The 24,395-nt window shown below is 39.2% G+C and overlaps 1 protein-coding gene across 2 annotated transcripts in view; it reads left to right on the forward strand.

The window, feature by feature from the left end:
• The first annotated feature begins 259 nt into the window (after positions 1-259).
• Positions 260-24,395, forward strand: part of LOC138013508 (ATP-binding cassette sub-family C member 4-like) — a 31,476-nt gene continuing 7,340 nt past the window's right edge. The window contains exons 1-7 of one of the 2 annotated variants that reach the window (XM_068860595.1): positions 260-462; positions 3,153-3,725; positions 6,679-7,058; positions 9,072-10,315; positions 10,757-11,327; positions 12,420-12,556; positions 13,105-17,045. In XM_068860595.1, coding sequence (XP_068716696.1) covers positions 3,177-3,725; positions 6,679-7,058; positions 9,072-10,315; positions 10,757-11,327; positions 12,420-12,556; positions 13,105-14,039 — 3,816 coding nt within the window. In that variant the 5' untranslated portion in view covers positions 260-462; positions 3,153-3,176 and the 3' untranslated portion in view covers positions 14,040-17,045. The other variant, XR_011125252.1, reaches the window with a different exon arrangement.

The raw sequence follows: 24,395 nt of genomic DNA on the forward strand, positions 1-24,395 counted from the left end.
AGGCGTGACATGTTTATCAATCTTTGAAGGGCGAAAAGTTGAGTTCGTCTTTCTGGAAAACCACTTTTCTCTCAAAGAATTAATGGGGTATATGCAATTGACGGATTTCCGTGAAATTTGATCAGAACATGCTCTGAATACTAAGGAACAAAACCGTGGCCAGTGACGCAGAACTACCTTTCGTATATTTTTAATTGTCTAGCATCACTTCTCTCTGGAGGCGGATATTGCCTTCATTTGAATCTAGCATGATCCCTAAGCCATTTAGTTATGAGATGTAAGCTTTTTCTCAAATTCTGCACAGCCACAACCACTCGGTGTTTTTGGGACCTGAAGTTTATATAAGGCTAAGCAGAAATGGATGGATTGATGTTTGCTGCGTGAAAGTAAAAAATGCATTTGGAGTTACATCCTCAATTCAAGTCTTTGTCCTTTTGAGATAACAAGACGCTACTACCACAGGTAAGCTCTGAATAACTTTATACCAATTAAAACGACTTGTTAATAGCTCAACCAGAAAAAAAAACTGATTTCGTATATAGAATCAACCAAACTCTTACACAAATTATCGTCTGTGACCTAGACATATCTTTACCGCGCATGACGAAGTGACCACGCAGGACAGTTTTCGGTTTTTAATGGATTTGAAACTTGAAAATTTCAATTCAGTCTTGGATGCCCTTTATTAGGTTTTCCTTGGAAACGTTGCTATTTTTCTTTGTCAAAAAAGGTGTGAGAATGAAAATTAAAGCCCACTTGGTGGACTTAAGGCGCTTGATTCCCGACATCGTGCTTTCCATGCATACTTGTATTTACGGGCCAAAACTTCAGTTCTATAATTTGGATCGAATCTTTTATGTTTGTTTTGCTTTCTTGTAATACCGTCTTTCCAGATTTTTTACCTCCTAAATTGCACTGGGATATTTATATATTTTTTAATTTTCCTTTTCATGACTGGCTACCTTTTGAACAACCGCTTATAATGCGCGCTTATTTGAGAGAAAAATCATGTAAATTTATGTCTTAAATTCATTCTTATTTTGTCCGGATATAAATGGAAATCCGTATTTAGTGATATTAACTTTCTGTAGACAGCATAAGCCGATATAGCGAAGAGGATAGAAACTTGATGCAACTGATTGAACACTGAATTAAATAAGTATAGGATAAATGATTGCACTCAGAGGCCTTCTTCAAAAACGTTCTTAACACATTTTTGCATGCGGACTCTCACAGGTCATCGAGTTGGAACAAGAGACCATTATTGTGGTCAAACATCTTCAGTTCTCATGGCCTGCTCCCGTCTGAACTTGTAGCTCAGTCGGTAGAGCGGCGGAGGTCTAACCCGAAAGTCGTGGGTTCAATTCCCACCCTGGTCGGAGTTTTTATCTGTCCTTGTGTGGGCCCATTTCCATCAATAGGGCTTACGCTCACATGGTTCATATGGGATAGAAATCTAGCACTTCACATTACAATCTATTTAAAATATAAGTGCTCCACGGCCAATGTTTGTATAAACGTAACCTTTCCTTGACTGGAACAAGTACAGTCTTCTTGATAACACCAATGTTATAAAAAACCTGTTTTATAGCAAATTTCGACTATACGAGGCAAATGTTTATTCGGAGGTTGTATAAATTTTAATTTGGTGCGCCCTAGATTTGAAATTCCAAGAAAAAAAGACTTCGTAGATGTTTTGCAAGACGCAGCTTTTAAGACGCGAGCATTCTATACCGCAGACATATCTCAGTTGAGCAGCGTGCCGATCAGTAGTACTCTTAACACGATTGCACATTAGGCCGAAACATGATTAGTCTGACTTAGTCAGATCTTTGATTCTTGCATAGGCAAAGTTGGATATCGACATTATTCTATGTTGTACGCTGTATACTGTTGTATTGTAAAACCTTTGCCACGTATCGAGCGTGTTATTAATTAGTTAAATTCTAAACTTGAAAACGTTTCGCCTTCCCGGCCTCTTCAGTTCTTAATATTGTTTAGGTTTCTGGATTTGTACTTGTATTTGCATAAGATCTACATGGTCTCCCATGGGAGGCAGAACGTTAATTGTAGATGTTTTTGAATGTCAATTAATCCTTTTCAATTCTTGCGTGTGGTAAATACACGGTATTCCATTCTTCTTTCGCGTTCATACTCTTTCTTTCTGGGATTTTTCTGATATGTATTGCTTCTGTTATTTGTCTCATCATTGAGTCTCGGTGAAAAGTCTGTGATTAGTGATTAGTCTGATCACAAATGAAACATGTATCGTTATGAAAAGTGTTCACATCAGATAGTGCATTGCGCGAAACATGATTATTCTGAGCATGATTGAAACAACCTCGCGGGGTAGTTTCAATCATGGTTAGACCAAACGCGTTCAAAATGGCGAATGGATGCGGAGAGGAGGCGTGTGCCCAAAAGAAACAAAATTGGGGCTATGATGAGACCAAATGTCTAGTTGAAACATGGGCCGATGAAGAAATACAACGGCAATTATCGGTGATAGGTAGATAGCATAATAGTTGGGAGAACATTGCCACAAAACTTAAAGGAGCTAGGTCACGCAAATTTTAGGCAATTTCAGCACTGATCGAATGGTGATAGAATTAACAAAAATATCAAAATAACTGTTCAAAACTATAAAAGAACTCTAAGAAAACACAGGGAAGCCAAGAAGGGCCATGGATGGACAAAACTGGAGAGGATTGAAATGGATTGAATTTGGGTAAATTTGAAAACGTTGGCCCACCTTTTTTCAAATTTATATCAGTCTACATCAAAATGTCATTTACAAAGCTGAAAAATCATTCTCAATTGTTATGTGGCCGTGATTTTGCAAATGAAAGACTCTTGCTCTGCCAATTTGACGTTTAGAGCTCATAATTAACAAAATTAAGCAAAATTACCTAACATAGCGTGACCTAGCCCCTTTAATAACAACGGTTACAAGCGTACAGCATCGCAATGCAAAACCCAATTCACACGGTAGCCAAAGTACGGGGTCGGGATCGGGGTGTCTTTTCTTTTTCAAATTGTTTTGTTTTGTCTCAATTTTTGTTGAGTCAATATTTATGCTACTACGATGCTTGTTTCCGTTTGTTTCCTTACATACACAGCCCCACATCTATTTGTACTTTACTCTACTTTAGGTTCTGACGAGCTCACATTTGCCAATGGGTGTAAATTATGACCTTCTGGGTGCAAAGTCGACCATCAAGGAGAATCCCAGAAAAAATGCCAACATCTTTTCTCTTCTTTTCTTTTGGTGGCTGAAAAAACTTCTTTCAATTGGGAACAGGCGCTCGCTCGAAAATGAAGATTTGTTCCCCTTACTTGACGACGACAAAACCAAAACGTCCACTGAAAGACTGCAGATGACCTGGGCTGAAGAAAGTACAGAGCGTATTGAGGGACGAAGCGGAAATGGACATCGATTGTTTAGAGCTCTTCTTCGAATGTTATCCTGGAAGGACCACCTCTTCATATGGGGACTGGTCATTTTGCAAGCTACGTTTAGAGCCCTTCGCCCGGTGTGTTTGGGTTTGTTGTTACTTGAGCTAATGAAAGGGTCATATGAAGAAGTTTTTTGGGCGTATTTCTACGGTGCAGGGATTTGTCTGAGTCAATTTGGCGAGTCTTTGTGTTTCCATCAGCTTTTATACCATTCTGCATTAATTAGTTTGAGGTGGAAATCAGGGACAATTGCAATTGTTTACCAAAGGGTAAGAAATTATTCTAATGAACTGCCTAATTACAAAATGACGACATTTAGTAATTTGATCATGTCCTTGATTGACCATACGTGTTTGCTTAATGCGGTTGAATTCTTTGACGCTTTGTTGCGGAACGATGCTAGCGCGTTTAGAACTCGTTCTTCGTTAATCCGACGTAGGTTGCGCACTCGTTGTTGTCTTTGCGTTTGACAGTTGCTTGGTAAATAACCGCTTGTTGTAAACATTTGCCTTGCTTGTAGCAAGATGTCTTTTTTCGACAATTGCATAGCTTTGGTTCGTTGATTTCCGTCGGGTTATCTTGGGATGCGTTTAACTTCCTTTTGTGTTGGGTGTCTATGATTTTCTTGCCGTTGCTCATACAGCTGCAGCTCACTTTAATGGTATTCCCGTTAAATATTTTCCTTAAGATGTTTCCTTTGGGAAAGCACCACTTGACGAGGCTAAGAGAACGTTTGCCAATGTTGTGCTGACACTTTTACTGTAATGTCGGCTACCATAGAGTGTTGTTCGTATAGCTGAAGCCGTTTTCATCTAGGGCTTTTTGGTAAGGTGGAGCAGCCATATCAAAGGATTCCTTGTCTGACGAAATGGATGAAAGGCGTCTGTTTATTCCAGCTGGTATATTTCGAGTAAGTGGAGGCGGGTGGTTGCTCTCCCTGAGCACGTAAAGCAGGTTGGCGTTGGGCTTTGTATGGGGCTTGTACGTGCAGTTGCTGAGGTCGAATGTGACGTCCAAGAAGTCCTACACAAAGCCCAACGCCAACCTGCTATACGTGCACAAGGAGAGCAATCTGGAATAAACAGACGCCTTTCATCCATATCGTCAGACAAGGAATCCTTTGATATGGCTCCTCCGCCTTACCAAAAAGCCCTAGATGAAAGCGGCTTCAGCTATACGAACCGCAGACTAAAAACAGGAAAAGAAGGAACCGCCCTCGGAACAACATTCTATGGTATAATCCACCTCACAGTAAAAGTGTCATCGTCAATAGGTGCTTCCCCAAAGGAAACATCTTAAGGAAATATTTAACAGGAATACCATTAGAGTGAGCTGCAGCTGTATGAGCAACCTCAAGGAAATCATAGACACCCAGCACAAAAGGAATTTAAACGCATCCCAACAGAACGCGACGGAAATCAACGAACCAAAGCTATGCAATTGTCGAAACAAGGCATCTTGCCCCATACAAGGCAAATGTTTACAACAAGTGGTTATTTACCAAGCAACGGTCAAACGCGAAGACAACAACGAGTGCGCAACCTACGTTGGATTAACGGAGAACGAATTCAAAACTTGCTACTGCAATCACACAGCATCGTTCCGCAACAAAGCGTCAAAGAATTCAACCGACTTAAGCAAATACGTTTGGCCACTCAAGGACAATAACATCAATTTTGAGATGGAGTGGCAAACAATCGCGCGCTAAGCCCTATTGTAGTGCTAGTGAAAGGTGTAACCTCTGTTTGACCGAGAAATACATGATAATCTGCGAACCGCATCACTGCACACTGAGCAAAAGGAACGAACTAGTATCTTCGTGCAGGCACAGGGGGAAATTGCTACAGCGTGGAAGTCAATAAATTACCAAATGCCTATGTAAATGTAGTGATGACAGTTTTAATAAACTCCTGAAGAGTGAGGGTCACCTCACGAAACAGGCCTGTAGAGTAACAATGTTTTAGGATTATCTGTCCACTATATATCGCTCAGTACATTATTACATCAAGCACTCTACAACGGAGAATCTACATCATTTACTTTTATTTATTTATTTATTTATATTTATTTATTTATATAAATTTTGGTTTTATCAAAGGAGTTGATAATGTAAATTGGCCACCGTACAGAGATTCTAAAAGCTGACGTTTCGAGCGTTAGCCCTTCGTCAGAGCGAATCGAGGAATTGTGGGTTACGTGTAGTTTTATAGTAGAGTAGGGGCTACGCTATTGTTGGTAACACGGCAACGTGCAAAATAGGAATATATTAGTTAAATGAAAAGCGTTCGTTAATATCGTGAGGATTAAGGGTGCCGATTTGGAAGATTCTTGCAGCTTTCCGTCGTACCTAGATGTAGGGAAAGGCCGCAGATAGCCATGTGTTTTTTGGAGTGGTTAGGGAGATTAAAATGACCTACATCTAAGTACGACGGAAAGTCGCCGCAAGAATCTGGAACAAAAATTCATCTTCCAAATCGGCACCCTTAATCTTCACGGTTTTAACGAACGCTTTTCATTTAACTAATATATTCCTATTTTTCACGTTGCCATGCTATCACTAGTAGCGTAGCTCCTACTCCACTATAAAACTACACGTAACCCACAATTCCTCGATTCGCTCTGACGAAGGCTAACGCTCGAAACGTCAGCTTTTAGAATCTCTGTACGGTGGCCAATTTACATTATCAACTCCGTTGATAAAACCAAAATTTTTGTAGTACTACTTCCCCACCAACGCACCACCACAGTTTCTTTAGAAACTACCCCCTTCATTCATTTATATATATATATATAGTTTTTTATTATTATTATTATTATTATTATTATTATTATTTATTTATTTATTTTTAATATAGCTTTTATTGTAATAAGTAGTATATTTATTGTAATTTATATTAAGATTATTATTATTTTTAATTATTATTATTATTATTATTATTATTTTATTACACTAACTTATTTTTGAGTTAAGCACAGTTCTAGATTTATAAAACGTGCAGGAACACTCTAAAAAACTGGAATAAGTTATGGTGTTCTCTGTTTTATTTTTATTTTATTTTATAGCTTAGGGGTAACACTAAATGGCATTTCTTATGACAATGGTATATTGCATTATTTATTATCATCTCCCGATTTAAAAAAAACAACCACATAGTTTAGCAAAAACAGCAGAATTGACGAGATTGGATACTGAACTCGTTTAATTTGCGGATTTACTTGCAGGTCCTTACTTTCCGTCAAGTAGATTTTACAAACATAACACGAGGCCACGTGATTAACCTTATTGCTAGTGACCTTCAGCGCTTCGAACCTGTAGGAGAGAAATTGGTTCTTATCCTTGGAGTCTTGCTTAATTGTTGTACTAATTCTTCCCTAATGGTTTACTTGTTTGGATGGAAAGCTATGTCAGGCATAGTTTTTTTCTTCACCCTTCCTTTTTACTACGGCATTGCTGGAAAATGGTGTGTACGTTTGCGGTCTAAAATATCTAACGTGGCGGATAAGCGAGTCAATTTGATGAACTCTATCATCTCTGGTATTCGTACCGTGAAGATGTATGCGTGGGAGTGGCCTTTCCTGGAACGAGTGCTACAGGCGAGATCGTAAGTGTTCACAAGCGGTCGTAGTAGACATTCAACTATGCTTTATAAAGTTCTCCTTCTCTATCTATAATGAGTTACTTATATCCTCTTATACCGAACTTAGCATGCCAAAGGGCTCGATTCTTGGATTCTTTGGAATGGTTAGAAAACCTTCTTACCGTACCAACTGTTTCAAACAAAGAGAAATATAACAAAAGGCACTGCAAATGTTCGTCCACGAAAGTGAAACTACAACCTTCATACAACGGCGGTCAATGCTGTGTCAACTGTAAACACACATTGAAAGATAATCTCATGATGAGTAGCACCTGTCGTAGTAAAAAGGAGAAAAAACGAAACCTTTTTTTAAGTCTTGATACGTTGCACTTATTATTCCACTAACACCATTTTATCATATTTTTCGAAGACAACGTGCAAAATATTAAGACAAACAGAGTATATGCGGACGGAACTTGATAAAGCCCAAAAATTTAGCTTCTCGTCGCTTGTCACTCGTCATTTCGTTTATCAAATCAAATAAGATGACACCTCAATGGTCTGTGTTGTTTTCGTTATCCGCACGCGCCTTCGTGACTATTTTGCAATTGATACGATTTTCATTCAATTCAGGAAGAAGCTAAAATACTAAAAAATGGCGTAGTAGTGGAATAATAAATCCCATATTAAAAGGTTTAAGGTATAATGCTTGAGGACATTTTGCTCGTTCTTCGTATTTGCCCACGCCCCTTCGGGACTCGGAAAAATACTACATAGCTCGAGAACGTGAACTTTTTAGCCAGCGGCAAAATTTAGAGCTCTGGGGGAATCAATTTTTTAGCTAAAAACTGGGCTTTCGGTTTTAGTGCGCATGTACGCTATAAGTGGCGATTCTACCGGACCCGAAGAGGTATTTTCAAGCGTTTTCCCTCTTTTTTCAACGGTCGTAAATCTGCCACTTTAGTACTTTTATCGCGTTGCTTTTTGTCGGAATCCACGTATAAAGCTTTAAATTGTGCAAACGTAACGATTTTATTTTTCGGGAACATTGCCGACAGACATACTGCGAAAATCCGCCATTTTGGCAAGCTTCAATCCTCGTAATCTCCAAAAAGAATTTTGCAATTCTTTCGTCCCGAGATTTTCCTCCGAACAACAGCGCATGGTGATCATAAGCAGTCAAACTCTTGCAATAGAAGCGGCAGAATATTTTTTTTAGAAGCGTACGCGGGTTTAGTTGGGGTGCTGTCAGCCATTTCATTGGCAGCTTTTATTTGTAACAATTTAACTTGTAAACAGCTGCGAGGTGCATTGATGCTCAATGAGACAGAAAGAACAGCCACTCAGAATCGTCCCTCAAATTGATTTCCCCAAGCCACCGGCCAGAAGATCACGAGCTCTGGGAACGAGATTGGCTTCGCGTATTATGTTAAGCCATTCAATAAGGTGTATATTTGACCCCGCTGAAAACAAATCGAAATAATTCTGTGTCATAGGTTTACTAAGTTTTGGCGGCTTTCTCCTTTTATTTTCAATATAAAACAATCTCCGGATAAAAATGTGTTCTCATGAAACGTGTTGATAGGAGAAATTTGCCACCGGCACTGACATTTCGAGCGTTAACGAATGAGCAGTCTGTTGCTTCATATGACCAATACTTACCAGGTCCTTCCGCTCGAACACAAGAACGAATAGAATTAGTGAGCATTTTTCCTGTGATTCGTTCATGTTTTCCTTACTAGTCTACGTTCTCACCAAATTTCGCCATCTCCAACTAACCCTCAATCCATCTTAACTTTTCAACGTATAATCTGTGTAACGAAGTAAATAAATAAAGATCGATACAGTGTTGTCGGCAACACCCTTCCTCAGAGCAAATTGACAAATGAATTATTGTGAGTTCTTAGCGGTTTATATATAGGAAGTAGAGAAGCCTGCAATCTGTGCTACCCTAATGACATTAATGCACTTTCTTAAGAAACTAATCCCTTCATTTTCTGGATGACCCTAGCTAACACAATCTGTTTTATCTTTCAGATATGAATTGAATCTGATCAGGTGGAAAGCAGCTATACTTTCGACCTTTGATACTTTATATTTCTCCTGCAACACTATCGCAGCTTTCATATCGTTCACCATAATGGTATTAAATGGAGTAGACCTTAACTCATATAATACCTTCATGATTCTATCACTCCTGAATTCAATTAAAACAGATGTCACGTGGACGGTTGCACAAGGAGCTAAAGAGTTAGCTGACTTTGCTAAGGCTTTGTGTCGCATCCAAGACTTACTTGAGTATAACTATTGCAGCGCGCAACAATTTCTCCACGGTGCTTTTGCTGATTGTAAGAAAGGTAAATCTTTTAAAGAAAACAAAGCAAGCACTGTCTCACTTCAGAATGTGGTATGTAGTTGGAATGGCAGATGGGAAAGACCTTCTTTGAAATCGGTTTCCTTAAAAGCTGACAAAGGTGACCTTGTTTTCATTATTGGTCCGGTTGGTTGCGGAAAGTCATCCATATTCTATGCCATTCTAAACGAAATGTCACTACTCGAAGGTGACATAAGATATCACGGTAAAATTGCGTGGAATAGTCAGCAGTCCTGGATATTTTCTGGGACTGTAAGAGAAAATATTCTGTTTGGCGAAGCGTTTGACGCAAAGAAGTATGGCAAAACGTTAGGGGCATGTGACCTTCACAAAGACTTAGAAAGACTCCCTTTTGGAGACATGACACGTGTCGGAGAACGTGGAATAGTTTTGAGTGGTGGGCAGAGAGCTCGTGTAGAATTGGCACGTGCAGTCTACTTTAATGCTGATATCTACTTGCTGGATGATCCATTGAGTGCAGTTGACACAAAGGTCGGACAACATATTTTTCAGAACTGCATCAGCACCTTATTGCATGGCAAAACTCGGTTAATGATCACCCACAATTTTCAAGTGCTCAAGGATGCCAAAAATATTGTTGTTATGAAAAACGGACAAACGTCATTGAAAGGCAGCTTTACGACATTGCTTCAATCTGGCTGCGATCTTAACACAGTAAATCAGTCTCCAGAACCAGAAGTCTCCCGAATTAAAAAAGAAAGAGCTGAGATTCAAGACATAAACAAACATGATACCGAACGGTGGGAAGATGCCATTGGTTTGAATAAGGCCGATGAAGATCTTTTGGATGGTTCTATTTCGCCGACCATTTACTGGAACTACGTGCGAGCTGGAATGTCTTCTGTCGCAATTGGAATCATGATCATGTTCTTCGTTGTCGTGCAAGGTAGTTTAAATTAGACTGGCGTCTTTGTTTTTCTTTGTATCGTTCCTATCTCGACTACTATTTTCTGAGTAGTGATTTTATTTTTAGGATTACTCGGCTTTCGTGGGGATTTATAGTAATTTAGTACCTGTGTTGTCTACTCCTTGTCGGCACTTCTTAGTTGGCACGGACAGTGCTGCTTACACATGATACGTCTCTAGGATTTTCCTCCCTTAATGAAAACAGCCCCTGCACGCAAAAAAGACCAACCCGCACGATTTTTGGGATGCGAGAACTTCCAAAGAAATTTGAAAAAAACTGGTATCAGACTTGATACGTTTGGGTTATGCAGTTAGTGATAACAGTTGTTAAATAATACAGTCGAAGATTCTACTTTCAATACAGTAGCAAATAATCTCTTTACTAAATGCGCTGTGTCTTCTTTCATTCATTTTCTCTAAGGATTCCTCGTACTTCCTGATTGGTGGCTTCTTAAAGTGACGTCTCGATCACATGACCAACAGTTTCAAACCAAGGAGTTATATATTTTTGGTGGCTTAGGGGCTGTAGCCTTCTTCTTGTCATTCTTCAGGGCAGCCGTGACATTGAATGCCTTGGTTAAGTCTTCAAAGAATCTTCACCACTCCATGCTGACAGCGGTGTTGAGGGCTCCTGTTCTATTCTTCGACACCAACCCAGCTGGACGAATATTAAACAGATTTTCGCGAGATATTGGCATCGTGGACGAGTTATTACCTTATGCCTTTTTAGACGCTCTTTTAAATAGTCTGTTTGTTTTCGGGTCGCTTGTTCTTCCGTCTGTTTTGAATCCCTGGGTTACCATCCCTGCCATTACCTCCGTCGTGGTTTTTCTTTTAATGGCGCGTTACTACCTTAGGTCTGCACGGGATCTGAGGCGAATGGAAGCAGTAAACAGGAGTCCAGTATTGTCTCATTTTAGCGAGACGTTGGAAGGATTGGTACATATTAGGGCCTTTCATAAAGAGAACAGCTTTTTGGAAGGATTGTATGGGTATGAGTTTAAATTATTTACTTTCCTATAATTTCAGGTTTATCAACTTAATGGTTTAATTGCTGCCCTTAACAACTATTTTGAAGAATGGAATGTTGCGTTTGTCAGCTTTTCACATCAAGGTCGAAAGACATGTATACAGTATATGTTTCGGCCGATAGTTGTAAATCTGGCTAAATAGCTGGACTTTGTATCACAAACGTGGGATCCATCTCATAAGGCCTCTGAATTAACTTCAATGGACTCAGTTTGTTCTGAAAACATCTAAAGGGGAAGACGAGTACTGAACTGACTACTGTCAACCTGAATTTGGTGCTCATGTATATTACTGTACTTTATTCACACGAAAAGTAATCGAAGTAGAGCTAAAGCGGTAATAGCCACAGTAATTCGCCCTTTCACTTGCTGTGAAAAATAAGTTGAAGTGATCTCGGAAATGATCAACATGTCAACCTATCTCGATGTCAATGTTACTCGATTCCCTTTTATTTTCTTCAATCTTCCTGCGGGTTTTGGTATCTTGTTAATTAGTAACCACATTTCCTCTCAGGTGTGCTATTTACCTTATATCGTTTCCGTAGAAACGATGCGTAGTTAATTTTATCACAGTTCGCACTAGTTACTTATGATTCAGAGTCTAGCCAAGGGCTAAGTATTTCAATCCTGTCACATGGGTCATAGCACTCGGTATCTAACAAGTACTTGCTTCGGTCCAATAAGATTGTTTCTTTCCCTACCCTTGTCCTTTGCTTCCAAAGAGACTGTCAAAGGCACTTATAATCCGAGATTACTATTAGTATAGTGACTCCTAGAGACTATTATTTTATTTCCACTCACGGTTTAGCTAATCGCGTTCGCCGGATTAAAAGTTATCTTTGACTAGATCTCGCAAATACTAGGGACCATCTCGTACAAGACTAAAACTGGCGTCGTTTTCATCTTAATATATTGTAAATGGTCTTTTTTAAACTGAAATGGCTTTCAGGTTGCGGAGATCCGTTTTTTTGTTTTGTTTTTGTTTTTGTTTGCCTAAAGATGATATATTTTATCTGAAGAGCATTAAGACAGCTTTTCCGCTCTTTTTTGTGTCAGATACCAAGACGCACACAACAAGGTCTGGTTTGCCATCATATCAACAACAAGATGGCTTGGAACCCAAGTTGACATGATCTGCATTGCCTTTGTCATATTTGTGGTTTTCCTTGGTATTTTGACCAATAAGGACTCTGGTAAGTGTTTTAAAAAGCTGAGCTACTTTAAACTGACATCATAGCAAAAAAGTCTGTTAAGGGCGATGCATACTATTGTTATTGCGCATTTCGGCGCATCTCCGGATACTAGGATTCTCTATGCTTGGTGCTTACTAGCACAGGGATAAATTTGCGCAGTTTAAAACTACGCGGAGAAAGCTGAACTTAACAAGTATTCTTGGTATCCAAAAAGAAAATTGGGGGTAAACGTGATGCATTTTTCAGAGATCATTAAATTTCAATTTAGAAATTCCATACATTAATTCCTACTTCAAAGCGTTTTACAAATGTTGTTGATCAATTGGCCTTGAAAAATGGGTGGTTAACCCCAATTTTCTTTTTGAATTTCAATAACACTTGTTAAGATCTGCTTTTTCCGGATATTCATACATCGCGCAAAAATATGTTTGAATTAGTAGACACCGTCCTAAAGCAATGATCATTGTTAAATACCGCTTTTTAACTCACTTCTCACGTTGTAAAACCAACCAAGGCTCATGCTGACGTATTCTTCACTGTCATTTAAGGTGCCTCTGCCTTGTCCATTGTGTACGTTTTGAATCTCGCTATAGACACATGTCAATATACCATCAGAAGGTGTTCAGAAGTTGAGAACTACATGACATCAGTTGAACGAATCATCACCTACACCCACTTAGAGCAAGAGCCTGGATACAACAATGATCTCCAACCCCCTGATAGCTGGCCACAGCACGGTCAAGTAAGCACCAGTAATTTAGGACTCGTCTACTACGAAGGTGGCCCAAAGATACTTAAAGATTTGACTTTCACCATTGGCCGCCATGAGAAGATTGGAATCGTTGGCCGCACAGGAGCAGGCAAATCGTCATTGGTCGCAGCTCTCTTTCGCATGCCTCAACCGACGGGTGAAGTCATCATTGATGGTGTCAATATTGCTGATATCAACATTCAAAGATCTCGCCAAGCCATGGCAGTCATTACCCAGGATCCTGTGCTATTTACCGCTTCACTTCGTGTGAATTTGGATCCCTTTAAGGAGTACGAAGACAAGGAGCTCTGGGATGTCCTAGAGGAAGCGGGTTTGAAGCCTATGGTAGAACGGTTGCCTCGGCAACTCAGCGAAGAGGTCAGAGAATGTGGAGCAAACTTCAGCGTTGGAGAAAAGCAGCTGTTTTGTCTAGCTCGCGCTTTACTGAAGAGGAACAAAATCATCGTTATGGATGAAGCAACGGCGAACGTTGATCACAAAACAGATCAATTGATTCAAGAAACAATCCGTACGAAATTTAAAGGTTGTACAGTCATCACAATTGCGCATCGATTGAATACCGTCATTGATTATGATCGAGTTTTAGTTCTGGAAAACGGACGAATCGTGGAATTTGACAAGCCTACAAAGTTACTGGAGAACAGAGCTGGTGAATTCTCAAGGCTCTATCACAGTCACGACATCGCTGGTTCTAAAGATGACGAGCACTGATCATAATTTAGTTGTTTAATTGAGGCGTGTGTTGTTTTTTAACTGTATTTTTGGGAAAGAGAGGTGTAAAGCCGCTGTTACACGTTGAAACTTTTAGCTGAAACTCTAAATGTGCAACGGCGCTGCAAACTTCTGGCGCTGGGAACTTCGAAACTGGTCTCGAATTATGTTGTTTGCGTTACCTTAGCCAGTTTCTGATTGGCTTACGCAGCGTAGCGTAACAAGACCGAGCGAGACCAGTTTCACGAAGTGGTGTTACACTGTGAAACTCCTGTTTTTATCACCACTGCGATTACTGTGACCGTTGCAGAAGTAGAAAGCGGTTCTAGTTTTTGCCAAACTTGTCTCGCTACGGAAGTTCAAAAGGGGTTCACGAAACCGACAATGTTACACGGTGCAATGCTTCGTAAAACTTGTTTCGCAAGGCCGTTGCACTCAGGTTTCTGCTAACAGTTTGGGTGGTGTCGTACCTCATTGAACGGGCTTTAGGATTGGCCAAAAGAACAATAGAACGAACAGTGGATTTGGCACAGAAAACAATAGGAAGTACGACACTATACAGCCAATGAAATATGGTGGTCAACAAGATAAGGGGTACGACCCTACCTAAAAGTTTCGACGTTTAACAGCGGCTTGCCCTTTTCCGGCCCTGTCTGTCGGCACTCTATTAATTGGCCAATTTTTCGTTTAAGAGGTTTTATAGTTACAATTTACAGAACTGACAAGGACGTAAAGGATAGCGTCAAAAATCTTTAAGGTTTTTAGAACTGCATTCTAATTATTGCTCAACTAATCGAATCGAAACTTTACAGCCTGGAGGCTAGCGAAATTAGGGCAGCAACCCTAAAGTCCTTAACATTAACTCCCTCTTTGTTGAAGACATCCAGAATATTCTAAGATGCCTCTTATGGGTTAGGGCTATAGTACCAAAACGCAATTTTAAAAATTCTTAATGAAAATTTTAGTTGGCTCTCAGATAGTGGAGGCGAAGGAACGATCGAGAACGAGTAAAAGAAATGGAGCGGGGTCTGGATTTTTTCCCTCGCCTCCACTATCAGAGAGCCTGGAACAGGCTACAATAGTTCCAGACCAAATTCATGACACTGCAGAGCAAACAGAGCCTTAGGAACTAGTTTCTCATAAGAGTCAATTATAATCGTTTGCTGGGAACAGCCCGGAAATGTGAACCAATAACTTTCATCAGTTTTCAATATTCCTTATAATCATCGGCATGAAAGTGACACCAACTAACTGATAACTCAACAGCAAAGTACCGCAAAATTACAAGGCAAAGCAACTTGTTTAAATAATCTTAGCTACAATTTTTATCTGCATTTTGTTAAAGGGTTTATTTCGTTTTATAAATTCTCTTTTTGTTTTAATCTTTTTTGTTCTGTTTCTGCATTTTGAAGAACAAAGAGAGTTCAAGTTCAAGTTCAAGTTTATTGTTCAGACACCCTCGGTAGAGAGCATTAAGTGCTTCAAATATTAAAAAAGCTAACGGCGAGGAAGCCAAAAGAAAACAAGGTACTGAACTTATAAGGGATAGGCTTCTTCAATCAATTTAATTAATACACGGCGAATTAACAGAAGTATCATGTCTAGCATACAATATTTAGCAATTATTGAATGAGGCTGAGTAGGATATGAAGATTTCTGCAGGTCGAGGAGGGTGTTATCCACCAAGGCCAAAGGCCGAGGTGGATAACATCCTCCGAGATCTGCAGAATTCTTCATATTCTACGAAAGCCGAATTCAATAATTGCTTTATTATTCATTCAAAATATTTTCTTCGCTCAAATTTCTAAACCTACTCGCAGCCATTTTTCTGCTCAACAAAAATAACACAATCTAGTCCCCAGCTTTTTTCGGTCAACGGTTCAATAATTTGCAGCGAGGGCTGCACTTTTGACGTCATTGATTTAATATGACGAAGTTTCTTTCCAAATTTGGTGAACAGCAGCTGGTTATGGTGAGTTATGCGTGGGGTTTTAACCAATCAGAAACGGGGAAATATTTTGAATGAATAATAAACTACATAATTGTATTAAGCGTTAGATTAGGCTAAAATTTAATTGTGTGTGTGTCAAGCAAAGTTTAATAAATGCGAATAAATATTTTAGTCTCGAAAAGTTAACACAGATGCAAATATTAATCCCAAATCCAGATTACCTATGCTGCTGTTACCCTTCAAGAAGGGCACAGAATACATGTATCTAAACCAAGAGATGATCAAGGTAAGTTTACCTTGATAATCTCTTGACCTAAACACAACAACCATTCTTCCGTCCGCAAACAATGGAAATTTAATTTTCCTAAAAGCGTACTCACAAATAACACGGTCGACAACTCATTTCATTTAGTTTTTCGCACACTAACATGAAATGGTTCGGTCTCGTAATAAGACCAAAAAGAGCATTGATATAATGTCAAGAAGACCAGATTTGACTATATACACACCAAGTTGTAATTCTCGGTAGAAATCGTTAAAAAGGTACGCATACTTCGACAATGGCTTTTTTTCTGCATTTACTTGAAAAAGAAAATTTGAATTGACATAAATTAACGCCCCTGGCTTAGTGAACCATGTAGGTCATATACCATTACGCGTGGGCTGACTGGAGATATTGGTGTAAGTTACAAGAACGTACCGCAAATTAAGACATAACTAAGGTAAACTGGCTTTCCTTTGCACTTAAAATGATGACTGGTTAACACTTATCCCTGCTAAATAATTCTGTAGTCTAAATAAATACAAGTTTAGAGAACTCGTTTACTGGGATAAAAGCATCCAGTATTGAAGATTTGACATTTGGGAGTAGCGTCCCGCTTGATATTGGCAAAAATAAGATTTCTGATTTCAAGTGCTTTTATAAAAGGCAATCGCAACTATGAAGAGAAGTCGACTTCCCAATGATCTGCTGAACTTTGCAAGGGGTTATGTTTGGGAAACGAAGGGAGACGTGATTTATTCACTGAGGACGAAGCTTTGATTAAGCGTGAATTGTAAGTTTAAGCCAGTTTTAAATCTTTTTATAGACGTAAGCAGGATACTAGTAGTGGGAAACTGGATAGTTACCCATTCTAGGACTACACTCCTTACAACTGCAAGGATGTGAAAGATTTCAATCACCTTTCAGGTGGGGTTTACTTCGGTGTAAAAACCTGTGAAACTTTTTCTTTGATTTGTTAGCTGGTGGTAGGGTTAGGTTACTGTTTGATGTTTTTTTTTTTTTTTTGCTCTTTTGTTTTCCTTTGTGTTACGTTAGCTGTGAGTTTCACAGGTTTTTACACCGAGGATGAGCCTTCAGGTGCTTCTATTGGTCCTCAGCCGATACGTGATCCCTTGTTGTGTAAAGATTGCGCAAGCAAGTATCATTGATTGCTGATTCCTTCTTTCATGTAACATGGTATAAATAAAGGCGTATTGCGTCCGGAGAAAAAAAAGCACATAATAGTGAATAAGGACCTAGTTAAGCGACCTGTCTCCACAGGAGGGCTAGTAGCTCAATAGGTAGAGAATCCTACAGGTTTACCTAGGACTCTGACTTTTTCAGTTGTCCATTCGCCCGTTGAATTGAAGCAGGTAGCCACTATGTAGGACTTCATGTTTCACGATCTTTAACTGAGATATCGAGCTAACCAAGTCAAATCCGATTTGCTTTGTTTATATATCAGCAATGTCTTAGTTTCCATTTCGTCATGACAAAAAAACTCTGATAAACTATTTTTAAAGGTACAAAAAGAACGACGTTTCGACGCCATCCTAACGTCATTATCAAGTCAAAAGCAAAAATTGGAAATTGAGTATAAATACTAAAGGCACAATATGTAGCTACGATAATTGCCAACGAGCAAGCCGAGCGAAGACGCGAGGCTTGCGAGGTGGCCAGCTTAATGCCGCGCGAAATATTGCAGCAGGCAGAAAAATTTTCGATCGTGCTGTGGAAAAGTCTCATGTAACCCTACGTAGTGTAATGTAAGGTTTCCTGCAGATTTTAGTAGGGACCAATAAAAGCGCGTGTTTCGATGTGTGATGTCATTAAACAAATTTTTCACAACCTTGCATGACGCGCGCGACTATCGATGATATCGTGTTTGGAGGTGAGTGAAAACATATTTTTTTCCCATTTCCCTGACCTTTGTGTTGTGTACACTTGCTTTGAGTGTTCTTTAATACCGGTACTTATTTTTGAACCATCGTGTTCTATAATGAGTGAACGAGCTCAAAACTAAATCAGCGTACGTGTTCTTATCGGCCACTGTTGTCAATTTCGGATTTCGGCCCGCGAGTAGAGCAGTTTGTTGTTCGTTTTGTAACCTTTGAGTTGTGAACAATTTATTTTAATTTTCAAAGGAATTATGTTGTCTGCAAAGTACACAATTCAACAATCAATTTGACTTCCAATTCATGGCTGTATCTTGCAAAATAGAATTCTGCAAGGATAACAACCTTCATGTGCGAGGGAGGTTGATTCCCCATTACATGTTTCACACGGAAAAGTCTGAAAACGCTTAGGCGATTTTATACAGGGCACTGAGTTTTTTAACTTAATTATTGTATATTCCTGTTAAAATTAAGGCCGTTCAAGAATTACAGCAGTACTTCCATATTATTGCAAAACGCGTTGACATATATATTGTTGTTGAAGATATAAAGTGTGCAATTTCTATTATTGTAATATTGTTAAGTTGCAGTATAGTTAAGTTGCAGTACTTTCGAATAAAAAAAAAATCACAACTACTGTTGGGTATTTTGGAACTCTGATTCAAATCTGCAAACTATGTATTATTATATTGACTGTTTCGTTGGCACTTAGCGATAGCTATTTAATACTAGTACTATAGAAATTAATTAAAACAAAAAGCTTAGCATGAATGGAATCTGCTTGAATATTTAAAGAAGGCTTAAGTTTTCCAGTGAATATTTCAAAAACCAAACAATCGAATTTGCCCTGGCACTTCCTAAGAATTTTAAATTGGCTAGCTTTTAAAAGATTGCTACTACCTTGAGACTCCGTGAAATGTTTTTCAATCGCCGAATTATATTGTGCTCAGCAATGCACACACGGGTGGAGGTTTCGGGCGGTGTACCCAACATAATCTGCATTGCATCGTGGACCACATGAAAAATAATAGACAGCGCATCACTGATTAATAACAACTGGCTTGATTTCTCGTGTCTTAAGTTTCTGTTCTAGTTTAGTGCTCACAAAAACAGGTTGAATAAAAACTCTGGACTTATGGCTAAGGTCAAGTAATTGCCGCAGAACCGCATTAGCGGTCACCGGGAATTAAAGGGCAGCTAAACTTTCACCGGATGTGCCATTACAACAGATTACTGTGTGCCATCCTCGGAGACCCAGGGGCGGTTAGTTGGGGCGAGAGTAAATAAATCGGGCAAAGAAATGAAGCGTCGCAGGTTTACAAGTAAGACAGCCTTACTTGTAAACCTGCGACGCCGCTTCATTTCTTTGCCCGATTTATTTCCTCTCGCCCCAACCAACCGCCCCTGGGTCTCCGAGGATGACTGTGTGCCAGTAGGAGTGAAAATCGATCAGCTCTTAAAAAAACACAATGTTGTGTCGTGCTTAAACTCTTTCCTCTAACAAAAAAGCTTTTGATCGACTAAGTGTGTGAAAAATTACGTAATTTTTCACACACTTTCGTGGAAGCTAGCGTCAAATTTCCCACCCCTGGGCACTGGGCATTGGAACGTCACATTCCTGACCTGGAGTAACTTTTTTTTCATTTGATTGTCACTTTTCGAACACCAATGAATATTCTTCACTGTCGAAGTCCCTTTTAACAGCTGATGGAAATTTGTCGTGTAACACGAAACTTTTCCGCTGCTCACAGTACCGAACAAGACCCTAACATTTAGCAAAACAACCTGAACAATATTAACCAGCTTTCTAATCAATCAAGCGTGCACTATGATAGAGTGGAAAATTCATGAATATGTAGAAATGATACAAAAAGTATAATAAAAAAAAAAATAGAGAGAAACATTCTCGTACTTGTGAACACTCCAGCAAGGACTGATAGAAGTGATGGCCCTTATTTGCGAAAAGACCAGGGGCGGAGCTAGGATCCGAAATAGTTTCTAGGGGGGTTCGGGGGCATACTTCCCCGGGAAGATTTTAGATTTAACTCTCCAAAATCCCCTTTCCCATGTTTCTGACCGACTTTTGTAAAACGTTGGAAACCGGTATGGATCCACCCCTGAAGATGGATTCGCTTACCTTTCTTTCAACCCTAACCCTAAACCACGGTGTCCAGAAAAATCAGAAAAACAAGAGAAGTCCCATCAAAACCAAGGTTGAGGATAACTCATCTCCAGGTTCTCTCGGTGTTCCAAGATGGCGGACATGTCAAATTCCCGACCATGGGGCAATGCCTACATGCCAAAATCCCTACCCAGGGGAAGGCTCTCTGAGTCAATTTCCCGTAGGTAGCCCCCCCCCCCCCCACCCTGGGGCTTAACATTGATAGGTGCATTATGGGATATCGGTTTTTAGCGTAAAATGTACCGTGGAATTCACTAGTTAGGCAATGAATTTTGCTATAGAAGAAAGCAAAGAAAACGATACGATTTATATATATTAAAGCAGCAACAGGAAACATCAAATTAAAACGCGCACAATTCGAAACCTTTTATTTTCACTAACCCTACAGGCAGTAAGAATAAATAAACAGGGAGCTCCGCTTTTAGGCTTGGCTAAATCTATATATTAATCTTCATTCTCAATACCTGTCTGACTGAAATGGGGAATAGTTTACAACAATACAGAGTTGCTGGTGGCATGCATTGTCTGTATTTAGCTGTCAGGGATTATCGAGGATGCTTCAAGGGAAAATGCTGGTGCTCTATGCTGCTTCCCTTTTAACTCACAGCGATTTATTTACAAGTACTAAAAACGGGTGGTCTCGTTATTTTGAAATAACGAAAGTAAATCGTCTCTGGCTTTCACAGATATTCTCAGTTATATAGTAAGTAAGTAAGTAAGTAAGTAAGTAAGTAAGTAAGTAAGTAGAGTCTTTACTTCATGAGGGTGAGCACGTAATAGCCGGAGCTAATAAACTTGTGGCCCTCTAAATAATAAAATAAATGAAAATAAATATGCTAATTATAAGCTATAAAAATACAACTAATACAAATACTATATGTATAACCTACTAAAGTTAAAACTATTTAAAAGATAAAAGCATTATAATCATGTCACAATTCATCAAGTAACTTAAATAGAAAAGTGATCAAGATTCTGCTGTTGTTTGACAAACTCATTCCACAATGCTTTTTTTAAAGAATCCCCTGAATCCCTAGGGTTGCCTAACAAGCAAAGATAAACTGTTCCATGCTTTGCAAGTTGTGACGGTAAACGTTCTTCCTCCTTCGGTTTCGCCATTATACCTTGGACAGTTTAGGTTACAATTACAGTATCGGGTTTGTCTACTGTGGATGTTACTGTTTGATTTAAGTAGATTTTTGAGATAAACAGGCACGTCACCTTGTAATCGCTTATAAGGAATGATACATTTAGATCATAAAGCATCGTTATAAAAAGGCAACCATTTAAGCCGATTAAACAAGGGAACAGAATCACTCTAGCTGCACGTTTTTGGAGCTTCAGAACCCGCCCAAGGCTTTCCTTATCACAATTAATTAGTCCAGAGGACACTGGCATAATTAATTACTGGCCTGATCAAAGCATTGTAATAAAGTAATCTTTGTTTAAAGGGGAGATAATTCATAATTTTCTTTAACAAGCCGATGCGCTGTGCAACTTTCTTACAAACAGTCGTAATATGCTCAGAGAAAGATAGCTCTTCATCAATCTCAAGTCCTAGCAGCTTAACGTTCATAACGTTAGCTAACAAACTGCCATTGCAAGTAATCTCCAGGGTATTGTTTACTTTCGTTGAGAGTCGCTTTCCCTTCACGGTGAGGACCTTGGTCTTTTTTTCGTTGAGTGGAAGCCCTCTGCCTGGTGTCAAGTTAAAACTTTTGATACAGATGTATTAAGAGATTCCTGCAGTCTTCCCATGCTGCCACAATCTGCAGACGATGTGATTGTAGTATCGTCTGCGTAAAGATCGATTTCAGAGAAGCTGACATGAAGTGGCAGGTCGTTAATAAAATCTGTGAAAAACAAGGGGCCGAGTATACTATAGGAACCTCATATTTCATAAGCGCCATGTCTGAGACGGAACCACCCAAATAGACAAGCTGGTGTCTGTCCGCCAAATAAGACTGGAACCACTTCATTGTTTTGCCTACAACAGCATATACTTTCAGCTTATCCAGAAAAAGACCATTATCTACTATGTCGAAGGCTTTACAGTAGTCTACCAGCACCATGCCACTAACTCTTTTCTCAAGTTATCTAAATTGAAAAGCAAGTCGTCAATTATCTGTATAAGAGCGGTGTCTGTACTGTGATTCTTTCGAAAACCAGACTGGCGAGGATAAATCAGATTGTTTTCAGTTAGATAACTGTATAAGGAATCATGCACATGTCTCTTGATGACTTTAGAAAGGACAGGTAGCAGAGATATTAGTCGAAAATTCTGAACATCACGTGAGTCACCATTCTTACACAGAGGAAAAACTTTAGCTGTCTTCCAACGACTTGGAAATGATCCACTGGAAAAGGAAAAGTTAATCAACCTCGCAACAACAGGAGCTATAACAGGTACCGGTATTATTATTATTATTATTATTATTATTATTATTATTATTATTATTATTATTATTATTATTATTTTATCAATGCCAGCAGCTTTGCGCGGACTTAACTTTTGTAACATAGTAAGCACCTGCGCACTGGTGATAGATGGAATGACATAAGATGTATTAGGACTTTTTCTGGATCTGATAAAGTCTTGCAGCTTTGAGGGGTCTGATGGAAATTGCGGTAATGTAGATCTTAACCTGTCTGCTATACTAGAAAAATGAGCATTAATTAAAATGATGCGCCATTAGCTTTTTGTCATCTATAACAGCTTCCCCAATATTAATACTGTTAATGTCGCGCCTGTTTTTTCCTGAGCTAGTCAGTGTTGTTATTGTCTTCCAAATTCCTCTTGAATTGCCTTAATTTTCCTCAAGGGCATTGCAGAAAAAGGTTCTTTTTGAGCTCTTGTCGCTATGTAATTAGACCAATCATCAGCATTACTGGAACGCCTTGCGGTTTTTAGGCAATTATCTCTCAGGTGTAGCTTTTTCAAGACAAAGCTAGTCATCCATGGATCTTGGACAGCGCGCTTCACGCGCTTTTCACGCCAGGGGCAAATTTCATCAAGTACGCTATTCAAGATTAGGGACTTTAAGATAGTGGACAACGGTAGGCTGGGACGGTTGGATGCGTATACCGGAGACTTTGGACGAGTACGGTAGAAAGGCGCGAAAATATTTAACTTAAGATTCGGCCAACACGACCGTAGGACGGTGGAATAAACATGTCTTTTGAAGAGGCGAGAAATTCTCTTGTAATTTCTTTTGCAGAAGGTTCAATTAGCGAGGAGGATTTTCTTTCTTTTATACCATGACTACGAATCAGTGAATCCTCTTTATCCTTACTGGGAATTTGAACCATTTTCTTTAGATTCCTTGGATTCTAGCGAGTGTAAATCAGCTAAGGGGAATTGGTTCATAAACAAAAAATGCGGCTACAATTATCTCTTTTACCTTTCTTTTCTGCTTTCCTCCTGTGTCATGGTGGATTATGGATAACGCTACATTGAGAACAAGCAAATTTTGGTTTGAGCCGCGATGTGGCCGAGTGATGTCTTTGAATGAACTCAGAATTTTCGCTAGCTAGAATTTTTCATTTCAGCGATGGATAAATCAAGACAAACACAACCAAATGCACATTTAACCCATTGGGTGATCAGTTTTCAATGCATAATAAAGGAGAAAGACTAAAATAGTGCGAATAAGTTTGGATGAATTCCTACCGTTTTCACCGTAGATTCCACGACGAGAAACCCGGCGAAAACATACCGTCCTAGAAGCACGACGGTCAAATGTCACGGGGATTTTGCGTGACATGACACTCATCTAACCGTCCCAGTCTACGGTCGTGTACTATCTTAAAGTCCCTATTGACTCCCAAGAGTCCAGCATATCATCAATCTCTTCTCAAACTCATTAATAATTCATAACCTTAGTCCACCAATCAACAGCTGTATACCCCATCACGTGAATGCGTTTGGATACCCAATGAAACTAGATGAAAATCTATAAAGATTTGGATATCGTATCCAAATCTTTTAAAATTTGGATACAATATCCAAATGTCTACTAATTAAATTCTAGAAAAGTATCATGTTACATGAATAATTAATTCTAAC

The sequence above is a fragment of the Montipora capricornis genome, chromosome 8 (assembly GCF_036669925.1).
Source record: "Montipora capricornis isolate CH-2021 chromosome 8, ASM3666992v2, whole genome shotgun sequence".
Classification (NCBI taxonomy): Eukaryota; Metazoa; Cnidaria; class Anthozoa; order Scleractinia; family Acroporidae; genus Montipora; species Montipora capricornis.